Source organism: Solenopsis invicta, chromosome 15 (genome assembly GCF_016802725.1).
Source record: "Solenopsis invicta isolate M01_SB chromosome 15, UNIL_Sinv_3.0, whole genome shotgun sequence".
In the NCBI taxonomy this organism is placed as follows: domain Eukaryota; kingdom Metazoa; phylum Arthropoda; class Insecta; order Hymenoptera; family Formicidae; genus Solenopsis; species Solenopsis invicta.
This window is the reverse complement of record NC_052678.1, coordinates 9,836,395-9,854,811: the sequence shown is the minus strand read 5'-3', so window position 1 is coordinate 9,854,811 and position 18,417 is coordinate 9,836,395. Positions and strand designations below refer to the sequence as shown.

The 18,417-nt window shown below is 43.0% G+C and overlaps 1 protein-coding gene across 7 annotated transcripts in view; it reads left to right on the top strand.

Annotated features, from left to right (window-relative positions):
* Positions 1–3,016: 3,016 nt before the first annotated feature.
* LOC105195346 (rho GTPase-activating protein 100F) overlaps positions 3,017–18,417 on the top strand; it is a 62,147-nt gene continuing 46,746 nt past the window's right edge. Inside the window, exons 1-3 of one of the 7 annotated variants that reach the window (XM_026138412.2) lie at positions 3,017–3,122; positions 6,965–7,072; positions 13,517–13,760. In XM_026138412.2, the coding sequence (XP_025994197.2) occupies positions 13,542–13,760 (219 nt within the window). In that variant the 5' untranslated portion in view covers positions 3,017–3,122; positions 6,965–7,072; positions 13,517–13,541. Of the gene's footprint in view, positions 3,123–3,162; positions 3,259–3,429; positions 3,566–4,126; positions 4,270–4,325; positions 4,432–4,638; positions 4,747–6,964; positions 7,073–13,516; positions 13,761–18,417 lie in introns of those variants that run through there. The other 6 variants (XM_039458049.1, XM_026138411.2, XM_039458047.1 and 3 more) reach the window with 6 other exon arrangements.

Here is an 18,417-nt window from a genome sequence, read left to right as displayed (position 1 = left end):
ACAAAGGTTTTAACGAAACGTTTTAAATCCAAGTAGGTAATTATAATCGGTATATATATATATATATATATGTAATTCGTGACACAATGTGTAATCGGCAACCGGAGGAAAAATCTCGTTTGAATTAATCGCGTCTGGAAAACTCGGTAGAGAAAACGATCGTGTGTATGACATTCGTCGGCCTCGTTTCGCGAGAATGTGCACACACAAGTCTTGTCGACTTGATTAGCATGTCTACCCACCTCGCGCTCAAGTTTCGTAATGTTTTGCTGTGAAACTGATATACCCAATGAAACGTAAGTAAGTGCCATCGATCTCTCCCGAGCGTATCTCATGACGAAACGAGGTGCTCGACCTCGCTTTTGCTTTCGTTAAATAAATCTAAATAAAAATCGTAATGCGCTCGCTTTACTTTCACGTGTACAACGTGATTTTATACTTCTGTTTATATACATTATAACATAGAGAATAGTTGCCGAATGCGTACCATTTGTAAGTTACATTTTACTATGTCACTTGGTACAAATGTAGATAAATATATAATTGATTTGTACGCAAATAAACATCGGAAATTGTAGTTTGATATTCCAGATATCTACCACTACAATATTCAACCTTTACTAATAACAAATTAATTTGTTATAAGCCTTTTGCAACATGTTGCAACTAATCATATAAACCTGTGGATCTCCTAAATCGATTTTGAAAGTATCGATTTAATTTATAAATTAAAATAATTAAAAATATAAGAAATCATTAACCAATATTTGTAAATAATTTCTCAAAAAAGGAGCAAATATTTAATAATAAATTACATGAAAAAAACGTCAAAATAAAACTGGCTTGAACTTATTTTTATGTATTTTTATTCATACCAATTCTCCTCAGTCTTACATTAATATCATTTATTGTAATATTTATGCGTGATAGGATTTAAAAATCACGATAGAAAAATATCGATTTAATATTCATAATAATTAAAAAATATATGTATATAATATATGTATATAATAAATATAAAATATTGTACAAGAAATCTTTTATGGAAATATAAAAATTCAGTATAAAATTGCATAAATATTACAGCTATATAAACTGATCTTAATAAAAAAATTAATGTAAGTTGTACCTGATTTTTTAAAATGTTATTAGCACAAAACAAGATTTGTTGAAATTTTGTTTGTATTATTCATTTCTCATTTATTTCATAGTGTTGTCACGAAATATTGTTTTAGGCAACCAGTACGCGTTCGACAAATCTCCCTTATATAATCTTTCAGGTAAATTATCTGTGTCTTGCTAAATAAAAAAAATGAGGTGTCTTGCTAAATAAAATATGTAGATGATTTATGAGTTCCTCATGCGAAGAAGGACAAGGGAACTATTTTCAGAATCTATATCGATAGAAATTATGGAACTGGCTTACATTCAGCTCGTGTCGCCAGGATTGTTTTCGGCAGAAGATGTAATTTTCGGGAATATAATATTTTACGTCATGCAACTTCCTTAGAAGTTTGAATTTTAAGCGCTATATAGTCCCTCGATCTCCTTCCTTCTCTCTCGAAGGAACGTCAGTTATGGTGAAAACTTGGAACACCCCCCACGTTGGAAGTCTGTTCGGCAGCCCTTAAAGTTTCTTTAAGCATCCATCTTAGTAGTGGGCGTCTTCTTAAGATGTTCTCGGTAATCAGTATGCAATAATCGACGCCGCGCTTCTAATGTTTTCCTTCGAAGAGAACGGCGAAGATATTAAGTGTCGCCCTACATGGAGGTAATACCGTTACCAAATTTCTGCTTGCTTCAGGGCGAAGGGAACATGGAATGTAGAAAAGGAGAAATTTATTTCTCTAACAAAATCAAGCTATCTTTTTATCTATATAAATATTCTATCGTTTTTCTTCTTTTCTTCACATAGAGAGAGAGAGAGAGAGAGAGAGAGAGAGAGAGAAAGAAGAGAGGGGGAGAGAAACTCTTGTTTTTATAAATAAAGATTTATAAATAACAATTTAAATATATTGTTTTCATATCCAAAATTGTTTTTCTAAGCAGCAATATTAAAATTATCCAGATATACAATTTTACCTTTTACCGAAATAAATTGAAAATGAAATAATCTTCATCTTATTCGAGACGTAACTTATCCTTATCTAGATACTTGAAAATTATCTAAATGTAAGACACCGCTTCTCGCTAATGTACAGGAGACCCAGGAAGCTCTCCCTCAGCGACGCGCGAGATCGATAGGGTTTTTGGCACAATTCGCGATCGAAGGTCCGACCGGCGAAGGGAAGAAGACCGACGGCGTGTCCGCCGCTCTCATCTATATACGCTACTGCGCGCGACGACGACGACGACGAAGACTACGGCGCGGTGGTAGTCGTCGTCGACGTCGTCGTGATCGTGGTCGTCGTCGCACCCGTCGCCACCCTCACTCGCCGTACGTTCACTCGCCTGCGCGCTTGCGTGCGTATTTGCAACCCTCAACATGTCCGCGCGACGGCGGCCGAGCGTATAGTCGTGGCTATGCGGCGGGACGCGTTGCACCCCGCGAGCCGGTAGTCCTCAGTTCCTTGACGCAGGGGTGGCTCGCAATTCCCGCGCGAAGAGCCTCACGCGCCCCTCACGCACTCTCACCCTCCGCGGCGTTCGCGTCGTCGCCGTGCACGCGTGCGTGCGTGCGTGCGATGCGTGCGTGTATGCTCGAGCGAGCTCGTAATCACGGTCCTCGTGTCAACGCCGTCGCCGCCGCGCCGTCATCGTCGTCGTCTCCTTCGACGCTGTCGTTGTCATCGTCGAGGTGCTATTTCGTTCGCCGACCCTTCACCACGAGGAGGAACAGCTCCGTTCGAAGCTCGTGCTCGTGAAGCGAGAAGAGAAGGAGGAAGGACAAGGACGGACGTACACGGGTGCACCGTCCGAGTGCCGGGGTAGTAGCGGAGAAGCGAAGGGGCGCCGCGCACTCTTCAGCAACGTACGGAGCGAAGTGGCGTATACGAGTACGAAGGGTGCGCTCGCTCGCTCGCTCGCTCGCGCGCGCGCGCGACAGACAGAGAAAGGAGAGACGAGGCGAGGCGAGGAGAGCATCGCGGGACGGACGGCGAGGGTGGCCCAGCCGAAGAAGGGTGGGTGACAGAGAGAACGTGCGGGAAAGAGGGAGCGCGAGTGAACGAGAGGAAAGCGGACGAGCGAGCACGAGAGGGAAGAACACAGCGCAGAGGGTGGTTAGTGCGCGAGCGACAGGAGGGCGAGAGCGAGCGAGTGAGTGAGTGAGTGAGTGAGAGAAAGAGAGAGAGAGAGAGAGAGAGAGAGAGAGAGGGAAAAAGGCTCGAGGCAGGCGCGCGTATTGATTCCCGCGTGGCGTTATACGGTGAGGTGAGAAAGCTGCAACCGGAAGATTCCTCCTGCCTCCTTTCGCCGCCGCCGCGGAAGAAGGAGCGAGGAGAAAAATAGCTGGAGAGGAGAGCGGGCCGAGGGTGAGAAAGGGGAAGGAGAGGAGAGTCGCTCACGCCGGGACACACCGCTCTCTCGCGTCTCCCGCTCTCGTGCTCCCGCTCTCTCTCGTCAGGTACGTTTACGCGCTCGCGAGAGAGAGGAATCGACCTTAACGCGTCGCGATTTATCCGCGTCTTGTGTCCCATCGCGTCTCTCTTGGCGTTTTTCGTCTTGAGCGGCGCCAGGTCGCTTGTCTTCCTCGAGGAGAAACGCAGGCAGGCAGGCAGGCGGGCGCGCAGGCAGACAGGCAGACAGGCAAGCAGGCGGGCGGGTGGGCAGACAGGGTCGTCGGACTCTCTCTCGTCCCGAGGGTGAGGCGAAGCTCGCGAGCGTGAGCAAGAGAGATCAAGTGAAATGGATGAAAGAGAGACGGAGAGTGACCAAGAGAGAGAAAGAGAAAGATAGATAGAGAGAGAGGGTACTCTCGAAAAAAGGGTATATCGATCGGGTTGGTCCGGGACCATCGGCTGGCACGCCACCACACGATTTTCGTGGTGGCTCCGGTCTCTCTCTCTCTCTCTCTCCCTCTCCTCCCCCCACCACAATCCCTTCCCCTTTCCCCTGTCTCGCTCTCTCTTTGTCCAATATACATTACCGGCATCGTGTGCACATCGCTTTTTCCCACGCGCCGCCGGCTCGCTTTTCCTACCCGATCCCGAGGCCTCGAGTCGGCACAGGTGTCGCTCGAAAACTCCTTGCGCGTTTCGGACGTCGACGCGGCGTCGGTGCCTCTTCCTCGCGGGACAACGCCGGTCCCCCGCCGGTGAGTCCCCGCCGGTGAGTCGCACACTCGATTCGGCGTGCGCGGCTCTCCTCTCCTCGCTCGTGCGCGATATTAGTGGCTTCATCGACGACATCTCTTTCGTAGGCTCTGCCGTAAGAACCGTCCGTAAATTGTCCCGAATGTATCGTCTCGCTTCAAGAAACTCGTCTTTAGCGGTGAGCCGTGAGCGCTTTTCGCGCCGTCAGTGCACGACTCTCGAAATCTCTCCGACAATCTCCATCACCTTCGTCCGGCGCGGTAGAGAGGCTCTTTCCGCGACGCCGGCTTCGCGTCGGCATTCGTTTCTGTGATAACGAATATTGCAAGTGACGTTTCTCGAGAAAGTTATCGCCGGGCTCATCGAGAAGAGATTGATCGTCGCCGTCGCTTCGGACAGATCCTTGTTCCCGACAGTTATATTCGCGCAAGTCGTTAGTGGCACACGGTTGATTCTCGCGTGCGTGAAAGTGGACGTTAATGGACGTTAGCGGGTAAGACGTTAAGGCGGATAAAACGTTTCCGACGAAACCGTGAAAAATTCGCAACGGTTCTCATCTTTCTCCTCGTACGACGAGACGTCTTGCGAAAAACATTATTATCGTTCTCCTCTTCGCATCAGACGCGCATGTTAACACACACACGTTCTACGACGTCGCGAACAGCGACAGTCCCTAGCGACTGTCACTTGCACGTTTCTCACGTCGCGAAAGATGTGGAGGAAGATATTTAGGGCCGCGAGGCCAGCTAGGTATTGATAGGCGAGCGGAACGACCGTAAGATCGGCGGAGCAGTGCGAAAGTGCTAGGTGTGAGAACCAAGTATCCTAAATTTACAAATCCCGGCGGGCTACTTAAAATTTTCCGTCGATTACAGACATGGCTATGGCTCGTCTACGTCGCCGGTATTCCTGCGCCGAGCCGCGATTTCGAACGCGTGCTCCTCTCGCGTGCGTCCGCGTGCACGCGCGTGCCTCGATTCGCCGCGAGTGCGTGTGCAACGTCGGGAAAGAAGAAAAAACAAATATATATATAGCCGGCGTGTACAATAAAGTATCCCCTCGTCTTCTCCCCGCCGCGTCTTCCGGCTGTCGGCCTCTCCGTCTTACACGCGCCGCCGGCGAGGTCCCCTCCTTTCGCGGTGGTCGTGGATCGATATAACGTAGGAGGATCGCCACGGCGAGAAAGGAATCGAAGAGCGAAGTTCAAGAACCAGTTGAATGTCGGTTATGTAAATGGTTATGCCGACGGCGGCGGCGTCGGCGTCGCGTCGCGTCGCGGCGGTGACGTTCGGATGTGCGAGCGACGCCGCGCCGGTGGCGACGAGATTTCGCTACGTAGTCTTGTCTGACTACACGCGTCCGTTTCTACTTCGTTCCGTTGGCGTTCCGTCTTATCGTTCCGTGCTACTTCGCGTTTCCAAAGAAAAGTTATCGTTGGTCCAGAGAACGAGATTTCGAGTCAGCGGAACGATTTCCCTGCTTACTCTTCCGAGAGAGAAATGATATTTAAGCGGAATATTTTTCACTCCGCTTCTTTTTATTTTCAAACGAGAAAATGAAACGCGTGAATGGACGTTGCTCCAATTTTAGATTTTTTTTTCATTCCAAAAGAGTTTTATCACTTCGCCGTATTGCCAGATACATAAATAAATACGTAGAAAAATATATTTAACATTTACTACTTTTGAATACAATACGAAGAATATGAGTTTTAACGCAAAATCGAAGTGAGTGCCTTAAATTCCGCTGATGAACGGTCAAACGTGAAAGAATTCAATTAGATTGCCATAGCGAGCGGAATGCGGGCGAGTCAGACGAGTTAGAAATCAAATAGTTTCTTCGGCTGCGTGATTCCCGCTGTGTACCGAAAGTTTCTCCCGCGAATGCCTCCGCGTTGCTGCCCTTTAACAGATGCGCCAACAACAATCAAATGTATTTTACAAGCAAACAAATGTCGGCGCGCGTGCCCTCGTTGATCCTCATCTTTTACGTTGAACAATTCCGCTTTATCGGCCTGATGCGCGTACACGTGATTTTTGCGTTAATCATCGAGCGCCAGACGAATCGAGGGATCGTTCATTGATACCGCAAACAGTCGAGCGATTTAGATACTTGCGCGCTCGACTAATTATTTCCAACAAACTCCCGCATTTGCTGATATTGTCAAACGTCAGATCTCTGCTAATTTGTACGCGGCGTATATGTAACGTTACAAGGAAGGTAGCGCAAAGGAAACTTGGGGGGGGAGAGAGAGAGAGAGAGAGAGAGAGAGAGAGAGAGAGAGAGAGAGAGAGGAGGGAGAAGGAGAAGAGAAGACATGACGCTGCAGGGACGAGCCAAAGTGTCATTTGCGAGAAAAAAATCACCGGGCCTCGTTAAGTGTTAAGTGGCGTGTGTAAGGGTGTTAAGTAACCCGTGGCGTGATAGGACGTAGTTAATCTCACGTGTGCGTAGAAACGATTGGTCCGCTTTCTTTGCGCCTTCGATACGCCATTAGTGGGGCCGGCGCCGTTTAAACGCCGATGTTTTACTTACAGGGAAAAATTGCCGATCGCGCGCTCTTTCGTTCCCTCCCGCCTTTCTTGCAATCTCTCTCGCTCCCCTAAGGGGTAATCGCGCCTCTCGATAACGGCGATAATTTATTGGCCGCAGTCACGTGGCCCTCGCGACTCGCGGAAGCAGTAAACGGTGGTCGCTTCGTGATCTTTCAGGAGGACGGAACAGGGTGAGGATTGGCGCACGGCAGAATGAGAGAGATCGCCAGTCACCGATCGAGCAGGGACCCGCCGGCCCTTCGCACGAGAGATGGTTTTTAGAAGGTATGTAAAATGAAGGAGCCACATGTGCTCGTGTTTAAATTAGCTGCTCGATGCTTTGCCTTAGTCTAATCGCTATTGAACACGAATAGTCGCCACTGATCGCCATCCGGTAAAGTAACCTGTAGTTGAAACTGAGAGCAAATTTAGAAGAATAATAATTTCTATAATAAGCGTTAGCCACTATGCACTTGTGATAAGTCAGAATTACGTCATAAACAATAATAATTTGAATATTAGACTAAATCGATGTGCGTATAACACGAGAAGTGCCATGTTTCAGGCAAAGTAGATTTTTTTGGTATTTAATAACATTTCCATATTAATTATTGAATACGTCTTTCCAATTCTACGACTAAAAAATCGTACTTATTTCTTGTATAAATTATAAATCTTGGGCAACTTACAACATCTAGTATTAGATCGTTGCATCACAATATTTCAACTGGATCGGATGCCAGTTCTCAGCGACAAATAAGACACTATTTGATCACTTATAACGTAATCTAAGTTTTAAATTGTTAGAAATGGAATTTGGCCATCTCCACGCAGTCACTGATTACTGACTTACCATTGCCTTATGACACACTACTGATTTGCTTACAACTCGCTCCTGACTTCAATTATTAACGGCTTATCGTAGAAAGCCCACGAAAGCGTAGCGGGCTGTCGAATTATAAAGCGGATCGTGAAGCGGATAGAAATAGAAAGGATCATAGAAAGCCAGACGCGAAATTAGGTAAGCCGAACATTAACAAAGAGATAAAAAAAAAGAGAATGCAATTTCCGATTTTGCATTTCCTTTTTTGCACTGTCTCGAAAATGCGGCATGGAATACGAGCTCGGGCACGGTATTTTACGGAATCATCTTCCGCGCAGTTACAATTCCGCGGCAGTTCAATTTCTTCCTTTTCGCAACCTTTTTTTTCGCAAATCTTCTCCGTCAGTCGGAAATCGTATGCCCAGAGTTATTTGTTTCCGACTTACTCTGAAAATATGAATTGCACGTAACGTGTCGTGAAACTGTAATAACGGCTCTTCCACGAAGTCACGTAGAGAATTGGCGATTGAGCATGACAGAAAATTCGTGCCAGTCGATGTTTCTCAAATAAGGTGGCTGGCTCATTGTACGTATATTGTCACGTGGCAACCTCGAGATCTGAATACAAAAAATCTCTCTTTCTCTCTCTCTCTCTCTCTCTCTCTCTCTTTGAGTTATTTACCGTCGCATTAAACCAGAACGGGCTGTGCTTGTCCGCAGAGACAGTAGAGGATGTTGACTACAATTTGATGACGCTAACAAATTTACTATGACACTTATACAACATAATTCCAGTCCCCAAAATGCTGCGATTATAGTTAAATATATCAACGGCGACACAATCTCTCTGCAATAATATGCCTTTACGTCGCGGTAAATTTCGCCACTTGGCGTAATCTTGTAACGAGCTGTTACAACGGGGGATGAGTAACAGCTCTGCATAATTATTTCTTCTGCATGACACGCGTGAAAAATGCGTAAATCTCATTCTTTGCGGAATCGCGTGAAAGCGCCGCGCAGAAAGCTTCCGACCGTAACGTCCGCTTGTATTTTTCGAAATAATGAAAAAAGTAACTACCGACTCGCTGCGTTTCTCTCTCTCTTTCTCTCTTTCTCTCGGCGCTTCCGTCGTGCATTCCCCAACGTTCTGGCGCCGCAATCAGTACGGGGCTCGAGGAGTGTTTAAGCTTAATCACGGGCAGCTACGGCGAGGCCCCATAAAGCACGAACGGCGCGTTCTCGAAGATTTACGCGATTGCGACGAAGAGGGCGGGGGTGGATACAAAATCGGCGCACGGCACCCTCGGGAGCGCGTGACGGTTTATCTTCCTCCGTTGCATGTGCATTATTATCATTATACCGTTCGTTCTTTCTCCCGTCTCCCTTCCTCCCCGTCGGCTTTTGCTCCACGGAACGCTTCCCTGCAGCGGTGCGCCTGAAAGAATTTCGCTAGGGAGCGATTGGCCGTTTACTCGCAAACTACAACGACACTGTTTACGACTTCGCATTACGATGCACGGTGCAATAGCCGGCGGGATAAGCCGCTGCAGCGCGACCTCTTAGCGATTATGGCCTCTCCTCGGTCAGCGTTTGTTGTTCGAGTCGGAACCCTCTTCGTCTACATGGCAAATTTCACAAGAGAGAGAGAGAGAGAGAGAGAGAGAGAGAGAGAGAGAGATCGTTGATCCATTGCCGAGGCACGCGAGCGATAAATCGAATGGGTTAAAACGAGATAAGGAACATTGGAGAGAAGAGGGAGGGAGGTGCACGGCGGTATTGCAAAGTTTCACACAATTCACGTGTCCGCAACTACGGTAAACTAATTCACGGGACAACGACGCACGCAACGTACGTTTTCTCTTTTAAAAGCGCTTACTTGTACTTTTTTTTAAAGGTGCATACCAGTAACAAGCCCCGGTGCAATAAGAAATTTCGAGCTGCTTACTTCGTAAACTTGGAAGGGAACGTTTTAGTAGTGACGGCTAGACTTTTTTTTATCGAGCGCACTTCCGCAAGGTTTCCTTTGTTTTTCTGGCCGAGACCAACAATGGTAATGCTCTATTCATTCGGAGCTCGGCCAGAAAAACCATAACGGTTCAATTACGCGAGTAACGTTTCAAGCCGAGACGACATCTGCGTTTCCTCACAATCGCGCCTTGGCGTGCTCCACTTTTCCCCCGACATGTGTTCGTTACGAATAAGTTCTATGAATGAAGTTCGTCTGGCTCTAATTGAATCGCGTGAATGAGTGCAGGCGGGCGGGGCCGTCACTAAAAGTGTCAAGGATAATAAAGTTTACCAGAAAGATAAACCTATCATGTCACGAGCGGCGAGGGGGGGAAGAAGGGGAGGGGAGGGGGGAGAAGAATTCTCACGGGAGGATCAAACTTCAAAAGTATCGTCGATTTATTTGCGATGCGGGCGAAGTAATACCGTCAGGAGTTGGGACGGGAGTTTGGTCAGACGCCCATATATCACGGGTAATATATCATTGACTATTGACATGTGACAAAAACTTGGTCCTTTCGCTAATAACGCAACATTTTCGTTTATTCTTAATTTACTGTGACATTATTATTAATCTGCTGTTAATTGTCGGTATTTATTAAATTTTATCCAAGGCGGCTATTTTAAATTCTGCCCCGGATGGCGAGAGCTCAAAGTAAACCTATCTCTGCAGCAAACACGGCTCGTTAGTCTATAAATTGTGTTGATTTAACAGAAATCTCTTTCACTAAACGTAACAACATTCATTATGAAGATAACAATCTATTCAACAATTTCTTAGTACAAATATAAAACTGCAAAAATACTATGTAAATTTTTGCAAGGTAATATTGTAACACAACATTGTTCATTTTGTGGAAGACGAATTTCCTTCGCCTGTATTTCCAAAGAGAATTAAAGAACGATTTGGTAGAATTATACGGGAGGGTTCGCAAAATCCCTTGGACTTGAACGAGAGAGGGAAGTCTTTCTTATATACAGAGGGCGAGGTATCGATAAACGGTTTTAGATTGCGGCGTGCAAAGAGGACAAAAAAAAGTGAAAGAGAGAGCGAGCGTGGACACGTGCTTCGGGATTTTATTGAATCCTAATGAGCGAGTCTGACACAGAATGTCGTAGAAATAGTAATCCAAGCGGTTTGGCATAGTCGGTCGCGACTGACGTGGCTCATGAGATTCCTGTCATGCCATACTATGACCCCAGATCAACCGTGATCGCGTGTCGGCATGTACCATAGATTATCCGATCGTGTTCGATATATAGGTTGTCCGAGAAATGGGTCACCCATCTCAGGTCGCAAATATTAGAGATCCAACTCCGACAGGAGTGATACAATACAGTTTGTAATTCTTTTTATATCGAGATAAAAATAGATTGGAAAAGCTAATGAGTTTTCTCGCATGTAATTCTAATTAATAATTAATTAAAAAAAATTACACCGCTCAATTAATTCAACGATTAAACAATTTTCTTTGTATAATTTTAAACAGTTTGGATTTTACTTCTCTTTTGGCTCTCTTTTTTTCATCCTCTCTTTTTCTCTCTCTCTCTCAATTATACATGACGCTTAACGTAGATAAATCGTGAATAAAACTGGTGTTTAATGAAATTTTTAACGGAGGATTGAGAAGAATAAAATTTACAACTGAATCCGTGACACGGAATCAAAAATTTCTGAGAAACTTTATTTCTGTAGTGCTCCAAATTATCCTATATTGTAATAAAATCGTAAAATCAAAATTCTTGTTTCTTAACAATGAGAAAATTGTTCATTAGATTATTTCTTTATAAAAATTGCCAGGTTCGATAATAAAAGATTGACGATCTGTAAAGCTACGAATTTTTTTATTCCTCGATGGAATTTCATTTTTCTTGTTTCAGAAGATTCACAAACGAAAGACACGATGTTACGTTTATTTCAGCGACTTTCGTGTACAACGGCGATTTATTAGTACAAATGCGTGCCGGCACGTTACAATATCGATTGTCTTGAAACGACCAGTGATGTTTGTATTTTGCCCCGAGAATCGAACGAAGCGGGCGGCGTTTAAATATTTGGCAGGCACGCTCTCTCCCTCTCCTCTCCCTTCATCACTCTGTATCCTTTGACAACATTATATTTACCTCAATTCGTGTTATGCGTACTAACATCGAAATAATTATTAAATCTGAATGCGAAACTATAAGCAATATGCCGATCACAATTCAGCCAAAATGCTTAATTTATACACTAATTACATATGCAATCGAATTACGGCAAAATTATATCGGCCGATTTGGCCCTACAATTTAATATTTATTAATTTATTAATATTTTAATCAAATATATTCCTCGATGGTTACATCGACAACGTAAAATATATTGTCTCTTTTCATAGACCCTAATTATCTAGAAAACTCGATATTTATTCATAATATATTCTTACGCAGCCTCGAAAAGATTTATGTAAAACGCCCTGTGTAGAGTTCGCCACCTTTTAAATAATCAAGACGATGAATTTCATCGAGCTGCAACGAAGCGAGCACTGACATCGTAAATTCAGAACGGCGCGGACAGATCGGACCAGACTCGTCGTTTTATCGAGCGAAATCACGACACCGATGCATCTCGGAGCGTGTATTTCAATTATTAATGCCGACATCACGTGTCACGGTTATTTCTAGGGGAGGAAGGAGGGAGGAGAAAGAGGAGAGAAATTTTTTTTTCGCATGACCAGAGGAGGATATAATAGAAATGTAGGACGGAGACGCGAGAGGGAAGGGACCGGGGGTGAAAGAACGAGAGAAAGCGAGAGAAAGAGAGAGTACACACGTTCACGTGGATTTATATAACTCGTCGTCGGTCTTTACAGGGGGAAGGAAAAGAGGGGTGAGCGGAGGAGGAAAATCACATCTGCATGCGCGAATCGGTAATCGATTGCGCGCGGATACAGGCCGGCCGTTAATAAATTAAGATAACCGCGAATCGGAGAACGAGAGGGAAAATGGGTTAATGAGACGCGACGGAGGAGGAAACTGTTTTGCAGGACGAAGGAGGGAAGGATAGGAGAGAGACGAACGGGAAAATGAGAAGAGCGACACGTGGGGATTATTACGGGGATCCATTACAAGTTTATGATTCGTCCGTGGATAAAATACGGACGCGCGCCTCAATATTAACCGTATATTAATGTCGCCATAAATTAACCGCGCAAGAACGACGTCTATTCGATACGCGGGCGATTAAACGGAATACTCTCGTCCCACTAAACTATCCGAATTCATAATTCCACCCTCACCGAGGCTTGTATTATACCTGCTCAGCCTTCTCCGCTAATAATCTATGATCGCTAATAATTTCTCTTTAATTGCCGGACAATTTTTCATGGTTCTAAAAAGCATGTTGTAGGATAGGATGGTACAATTTCGAACTCTTAACACAATCTACACTTTTATTTTTTTAACACAAAGTACAATTAAACGTTTAAACTCTAGTATAATCAGAAAGTTTGCAATCCGTTTTTTACCTCCGTTATACCCGATGACAGAAGAGAAATTGATAAAAAGAAAAAGAGGATTATTACTAAACACTACTCGAAATTGTACCGCGTTCAGTTTTGCGTTTAAACATTTTATGTAATCGTGTTCTCGAACAAAAAAAAAGAGCTTTCCATACAATTTTTACGCAATAAGATTAACGAGCAAATGACTGTTAATGTTACACAAATGAGAACAAAATTGCCAAACTTGAACTTTGAAAATTTCATTTTCCTTTGAAAATTTTACCACGTTCGAAGTTGTACCGTACCATCTTACTCTTGTAGAATTAATTTTTATTTTTATGGTAAAATAAAGAGAACTTTACCAATCTTTTTCCTTTCGAAGGGCTAACATATTTTGACATGTCGTTGGGATTTCAGGAAGAGGGCATGACGCACCGAACTCATGCAGTGGCGAAAACACGTGCGCATCAAGTACGGTGGTCGAGTCGGTGTCGGTCAAGGACAGCGGGAGCGGGAGCAGGTGCAGCTGCAGGTGCGCGTGGTGCAGCTGCAGCGGGAAGGGGGCGCACGACTCAGCTACGTCTGTCATCAGCCTCAACTCTCGTCGACGGCTCGCCGCAGCTGCAGCGCAGCAGCCATGCTCTGCTGCGGCCGCAGGAAAGTAAGTGCAGTAGAACGCATTGACTACATACACGCAGACGTAGATGATAGGGCGCCCCGGTAAACGGCGATGGTAGGCGATCGGAGATTACCGAAGGCCGCTCCTCGGGGGAGCTTGCGAAATCTTTCTCCGAGAGAGAGAGAGAGAGAGAGAGAGAGAGAGAGTCGCGCATTCGAACATCATCTCTAAGACCACTAAGACCGCTTAGCCTCTCTCAGAGATTTTCCGAGTCGACTCAGCGAAAATATCGACAGGACAAGTTACCGCTAGGAACTTTGTGCAAAATTGTGCTTAGATCTCGCCGATAAATTCGATGGATTCGAGCCAAATCAGAACGCGCCAGAATCCGTTTCTGGAAATCGACCTGGACTCCAGCAGGGGTTAAAGATCAGTACGTCGCGTCGGAGCCTCGCAATGGTTTACGAAGAAGGGAGACCTTTGAGAACGCCACGCGTCGCGGAAATTTCTTTCACGCGTTTCTATCCTTGATTTCCGTGCGAGGATTCCGACGTTCGTATCATGCCTGAATCACATTTCATGTTACGTTAAAAGGGCAGACGTGAATCATCCAGGATGTCCGTCACGCGTTCATTCATATCGCAACTTTTATCCGATACAATATTACGCGCTGCCAACGGTGCACAAGTTATTCATATGAGCACACATTTAATTTTACATTCTACGCAGAACGCCCCCGTCACGTCGTTCGCTCTACTTTCCGTAAGTTTATACCCGATGGGAAAACTTGCGACTCTTGAATCTTGACATCAAATATGTAATTGATACTATTCAACCGTTAAATCAAGTTTCCGTTAAAATAACTCGCCGCTCGGAATCATCTGTAAAGAACGAGATTTTATCTACTCTCCAAGTTAAATCCGTCGAAAGTTTCACTTCTCGATGTTAGATCTTCCACGTTCCGCGTGAGAAGCTTAATTTTGTGAAATGGAGAACGTTCTGATTTTAAATAAGTTTAAATAAAATAATTCGATAAGATCGCATATAATTTTTCATTTACAATGAGAGTAATAAAAATAACTCATTACAATCATAGTATGGTAAATTTGCTCAATATTAATATCTATATTTTAATAGTATTTAACGTGTGTCTCAATTTAAAACCTATGAAAGTTTTCTAAGAGCTTTCGTTTATTATCGTGGAATATAAAATTGTGTACGTCAGTATGTCCCAATTATTGTCGCTTCTTTCAATTATGTTAGAATAAGAAATATAAGAACATTACGTATTAAAAATATTTTATGATAAATGAGTGGCAATAAATAGGGGAAAGCAATATTACATTAAATACGTGTGGTAGTAATCGAGGATGAAAGAGGGCAGTATTCAGAACATTGACTAGCAGGGCTGACAGTAATAGGTTCGATATACTTTTTATATGTCTTTATGCTTTCATTATATTTAAATAATTAAATCGATTAGTTTTCGATCATGTTGCTTTTATTTTATGTGTATTATTAAAGTTTTTATTAAAATAATAATAAAACGGATGCTTATTATATATTTTTGAAAAACTGTAAAATGAGCAATCGCCACTATGAGCTTTTAAAGCGGCAGTAATTAAAAGTTATTTCAAATAATCGTACGATGAGAAAAGTATTTTCTTCTCTTCTCTCTCGAGCTGAACTCACATCTTCCATCACCATTCTTAAAAGGTAGGATATTTTTGTCGAGTTCGAGGGGGTTGACCGAAGTCGCTTTCGATCCTCCTTCCATCCCCCTTCACTGTATATCGCAAATTGAGAAACGGTGGCGCCAAAGTCGTTCTAGCACACCGCTGTCGAGGACCGGCTTCGCATTGCCGTCCATTCAATTTGTCTCGATAAATCGTCTGGTGGGCTTCCATCGTGTCGGGTCGTCCAACCGGCCACGCGATTTTCCCTTTCACAAAACTTACCCTCGGAAGCGTCGAGCTTTTAAAGCAAAATACATCGCCTTAAAAAATATCAGATACACCGCAATTTAACATGCGGTGACAAACACAAAAATAGTTGTCTCTTTCCTAGGAAATTATTTAGCAAAAATCGAAAATATCGATTCAAAAATTAATGTTGCTATACGTGTGAGGTATGATCAAAACGTTACTCAAACTTTCTGTTTTGATAACCAAAAAAAAAAAACGACAATCTATAATTATCTGAAAAACGTAGACGAAAATAACAATTTTGTTAAAATACAGATCTAAAAATAATTGTGTTGAAGTATTTGAGAAAACTGTGTCGAATGTCTATAACTGGGTTGCTAGAACGTCAAAATTATTTGCAGTAATGTTATCATACTTTGATGGCCCAAAATAATTTTCTGATCTCTATCTACCTAAATTTTTAGATGCTACAGTCAAATTGTTCTTTCCGTGTATCATTCAAAGAAGGTATTTTTGTTAAGGTATCGATCGCTGTTGGTGCAATTTAATTAGTTTCACTAGTTTCACAACCTCTGGATTTTTTTATTAGAATTGACCAATCGCATTTATTGTTCAGTACAATTGATCAGAAATAATCAATCACGATTGACGCTTAACCGGTTGGTTAAATCAACCGAAGATTGTGAAACTAGCTCTTAATGCGGCGCACGCCCGGTTTATCTAACAATAAGATAGGTCGTACCCCCTCATCGTACCCGCATCTCGCGATCGAGTGCCACCGTGCTCGATTTACACCATACGGACCGTCCAAGCGCGTCGAACGGTCCGCATCGGCGAAGTCGGGATTAATCGGGTTAATGTCACGCGCTCTCACGTGCGCGTCTCACTACCACCGGCCGCCACGTGCATCCGCAGATCCGATACCGGTGGACGAACGTTCCGTGGATAGCGTTGCAACTGAATTTATCACGCAGTCACGCTGTGTAAACTTCATAAAATACCATGCGCCATTGTAAATACAGTCGCGAAATTAATTTCAAAAGTCTACGAAAAAAACTTTTAAAAGCTTTGCTTCCTTCCTCCATACGGAAAAACAATTTTGCTCAAATATCTAAAAATTTAACTAGATACAGATCTGAAAAGAATTAGAGAAATTTCTACAAGAGTCAAACAAGACAATACCAAAAATTAAATTTTTTCAAAATTAATTTAAAAAAAATTAAATTAATTTTTAGGAAACAAAAAAACTTTGCAAATTTCATAACGTTCATTATGTAAATATGATAATTTTTCTCCGAACATTTAATAGATATAAAGACAAATTTGTAGGTTTTGATTGATATTTGAAAGATTTATTTAAAAGAAAAATATATAAAAAATAAAATGTGTCTCTGAATTTATTTGGCTTTTATTGGAAATTTTAAATTTAGTATCTATTTATATTTACATTACTCGTTTTTCATTTGATTCTTGTCAGAGCAAAATTTATTTGCGATGTGATGTTACTAATAGAGAACGATTTGATGTCATAACCCAGATTTAAAAATAATGAATTTATTTAGTTTTTATAAAAAATCCTACAATTTTGAATCATCACAATAATTATAAAGGATATTCAAATACGATGAGCAATGCTGCAAAAAGTCTAGCAAGCGATTTGAGTGTCCTATATAATATAATTTTGGATCTCTATAACAAAATTATTTATATCCAAATATTTTTAGATACTTAAAAATCCTTCTTTTCGTATAACATTTTTTATTTTTTCATGAATGCTCGAATTAGTCGCAAGATTGTATTTAAGGCAGATGATATTCATATTGAACGCAAAAGTAGTTACCATTGCAATCGCGATTATTCTGTAATTATACTGCACCATTTCGCGATATGAATCGACGTAACGAGAATTTAATAATTTAATTGAATCACACAGGTTTATTTCCGAGTAAACTGTAATAAAATTAACAATATATATATGGCAATCATTGCACAGCACGCGTTGTGAAAGCTGCGAGGAACGAGAGGAGGCGATGATTTAATAGGAGGAGAACGATACGTTCTATCAATCGGCTTGAAAGAGGCTAACGTTTTCCAATATGTCGAGGGGTTAGTTCGAAAGTTCAATTGTGAATAGTGTCGCGTCTCGGAACATGTGCATTGTGGTTCTCTGTCACAGTCACGTCAAGCTGCGATTATCCTAATTAAAAATTTACTTGATTTGCGCCAATTTGGTGCGATGCGCGCTGTTGAGAAAAAAGTGGAAAGAAGAAGCGTGACTTGGAAAAGATATAAATACCGGTCGTTTAAAATAATGCATCTATTTGTGACACTAATATCTCTACTGCTTAACTCTAGGACTGCACGTATGGATCAATAAAGCTCAGTGAAAGATTCAATTCGCATAGCGTGTTGCAAGAAATTTCTTCATAAACGTTTGTGGTTTTATAATTTAGCAAGTGGATTTAAATCGCGATTTTGCGATCGCGTTGTACATGATCTGACGGGGAAAATGAAGGATTCTTTTCCGGAAAAAAATGAAGAAACACGCGCTTTTACAGGAGACACGTATTAAAATATTCAGCATTCTCTCAAAGTAGTTTAATCCTGGAACAGTGTACTTCCGTATGCACCCCCGATTGCGCAATCATACGCAAAAATATCCCCGATAACTTAAACTACCCCGAATCCCACGGGTCGCGAATCGATACGGACGAGAAAGAGAGAGTGCGTCGACGGTTTAACATGCGCAAGGGCGAAGCCTCTCTTACTCGCGA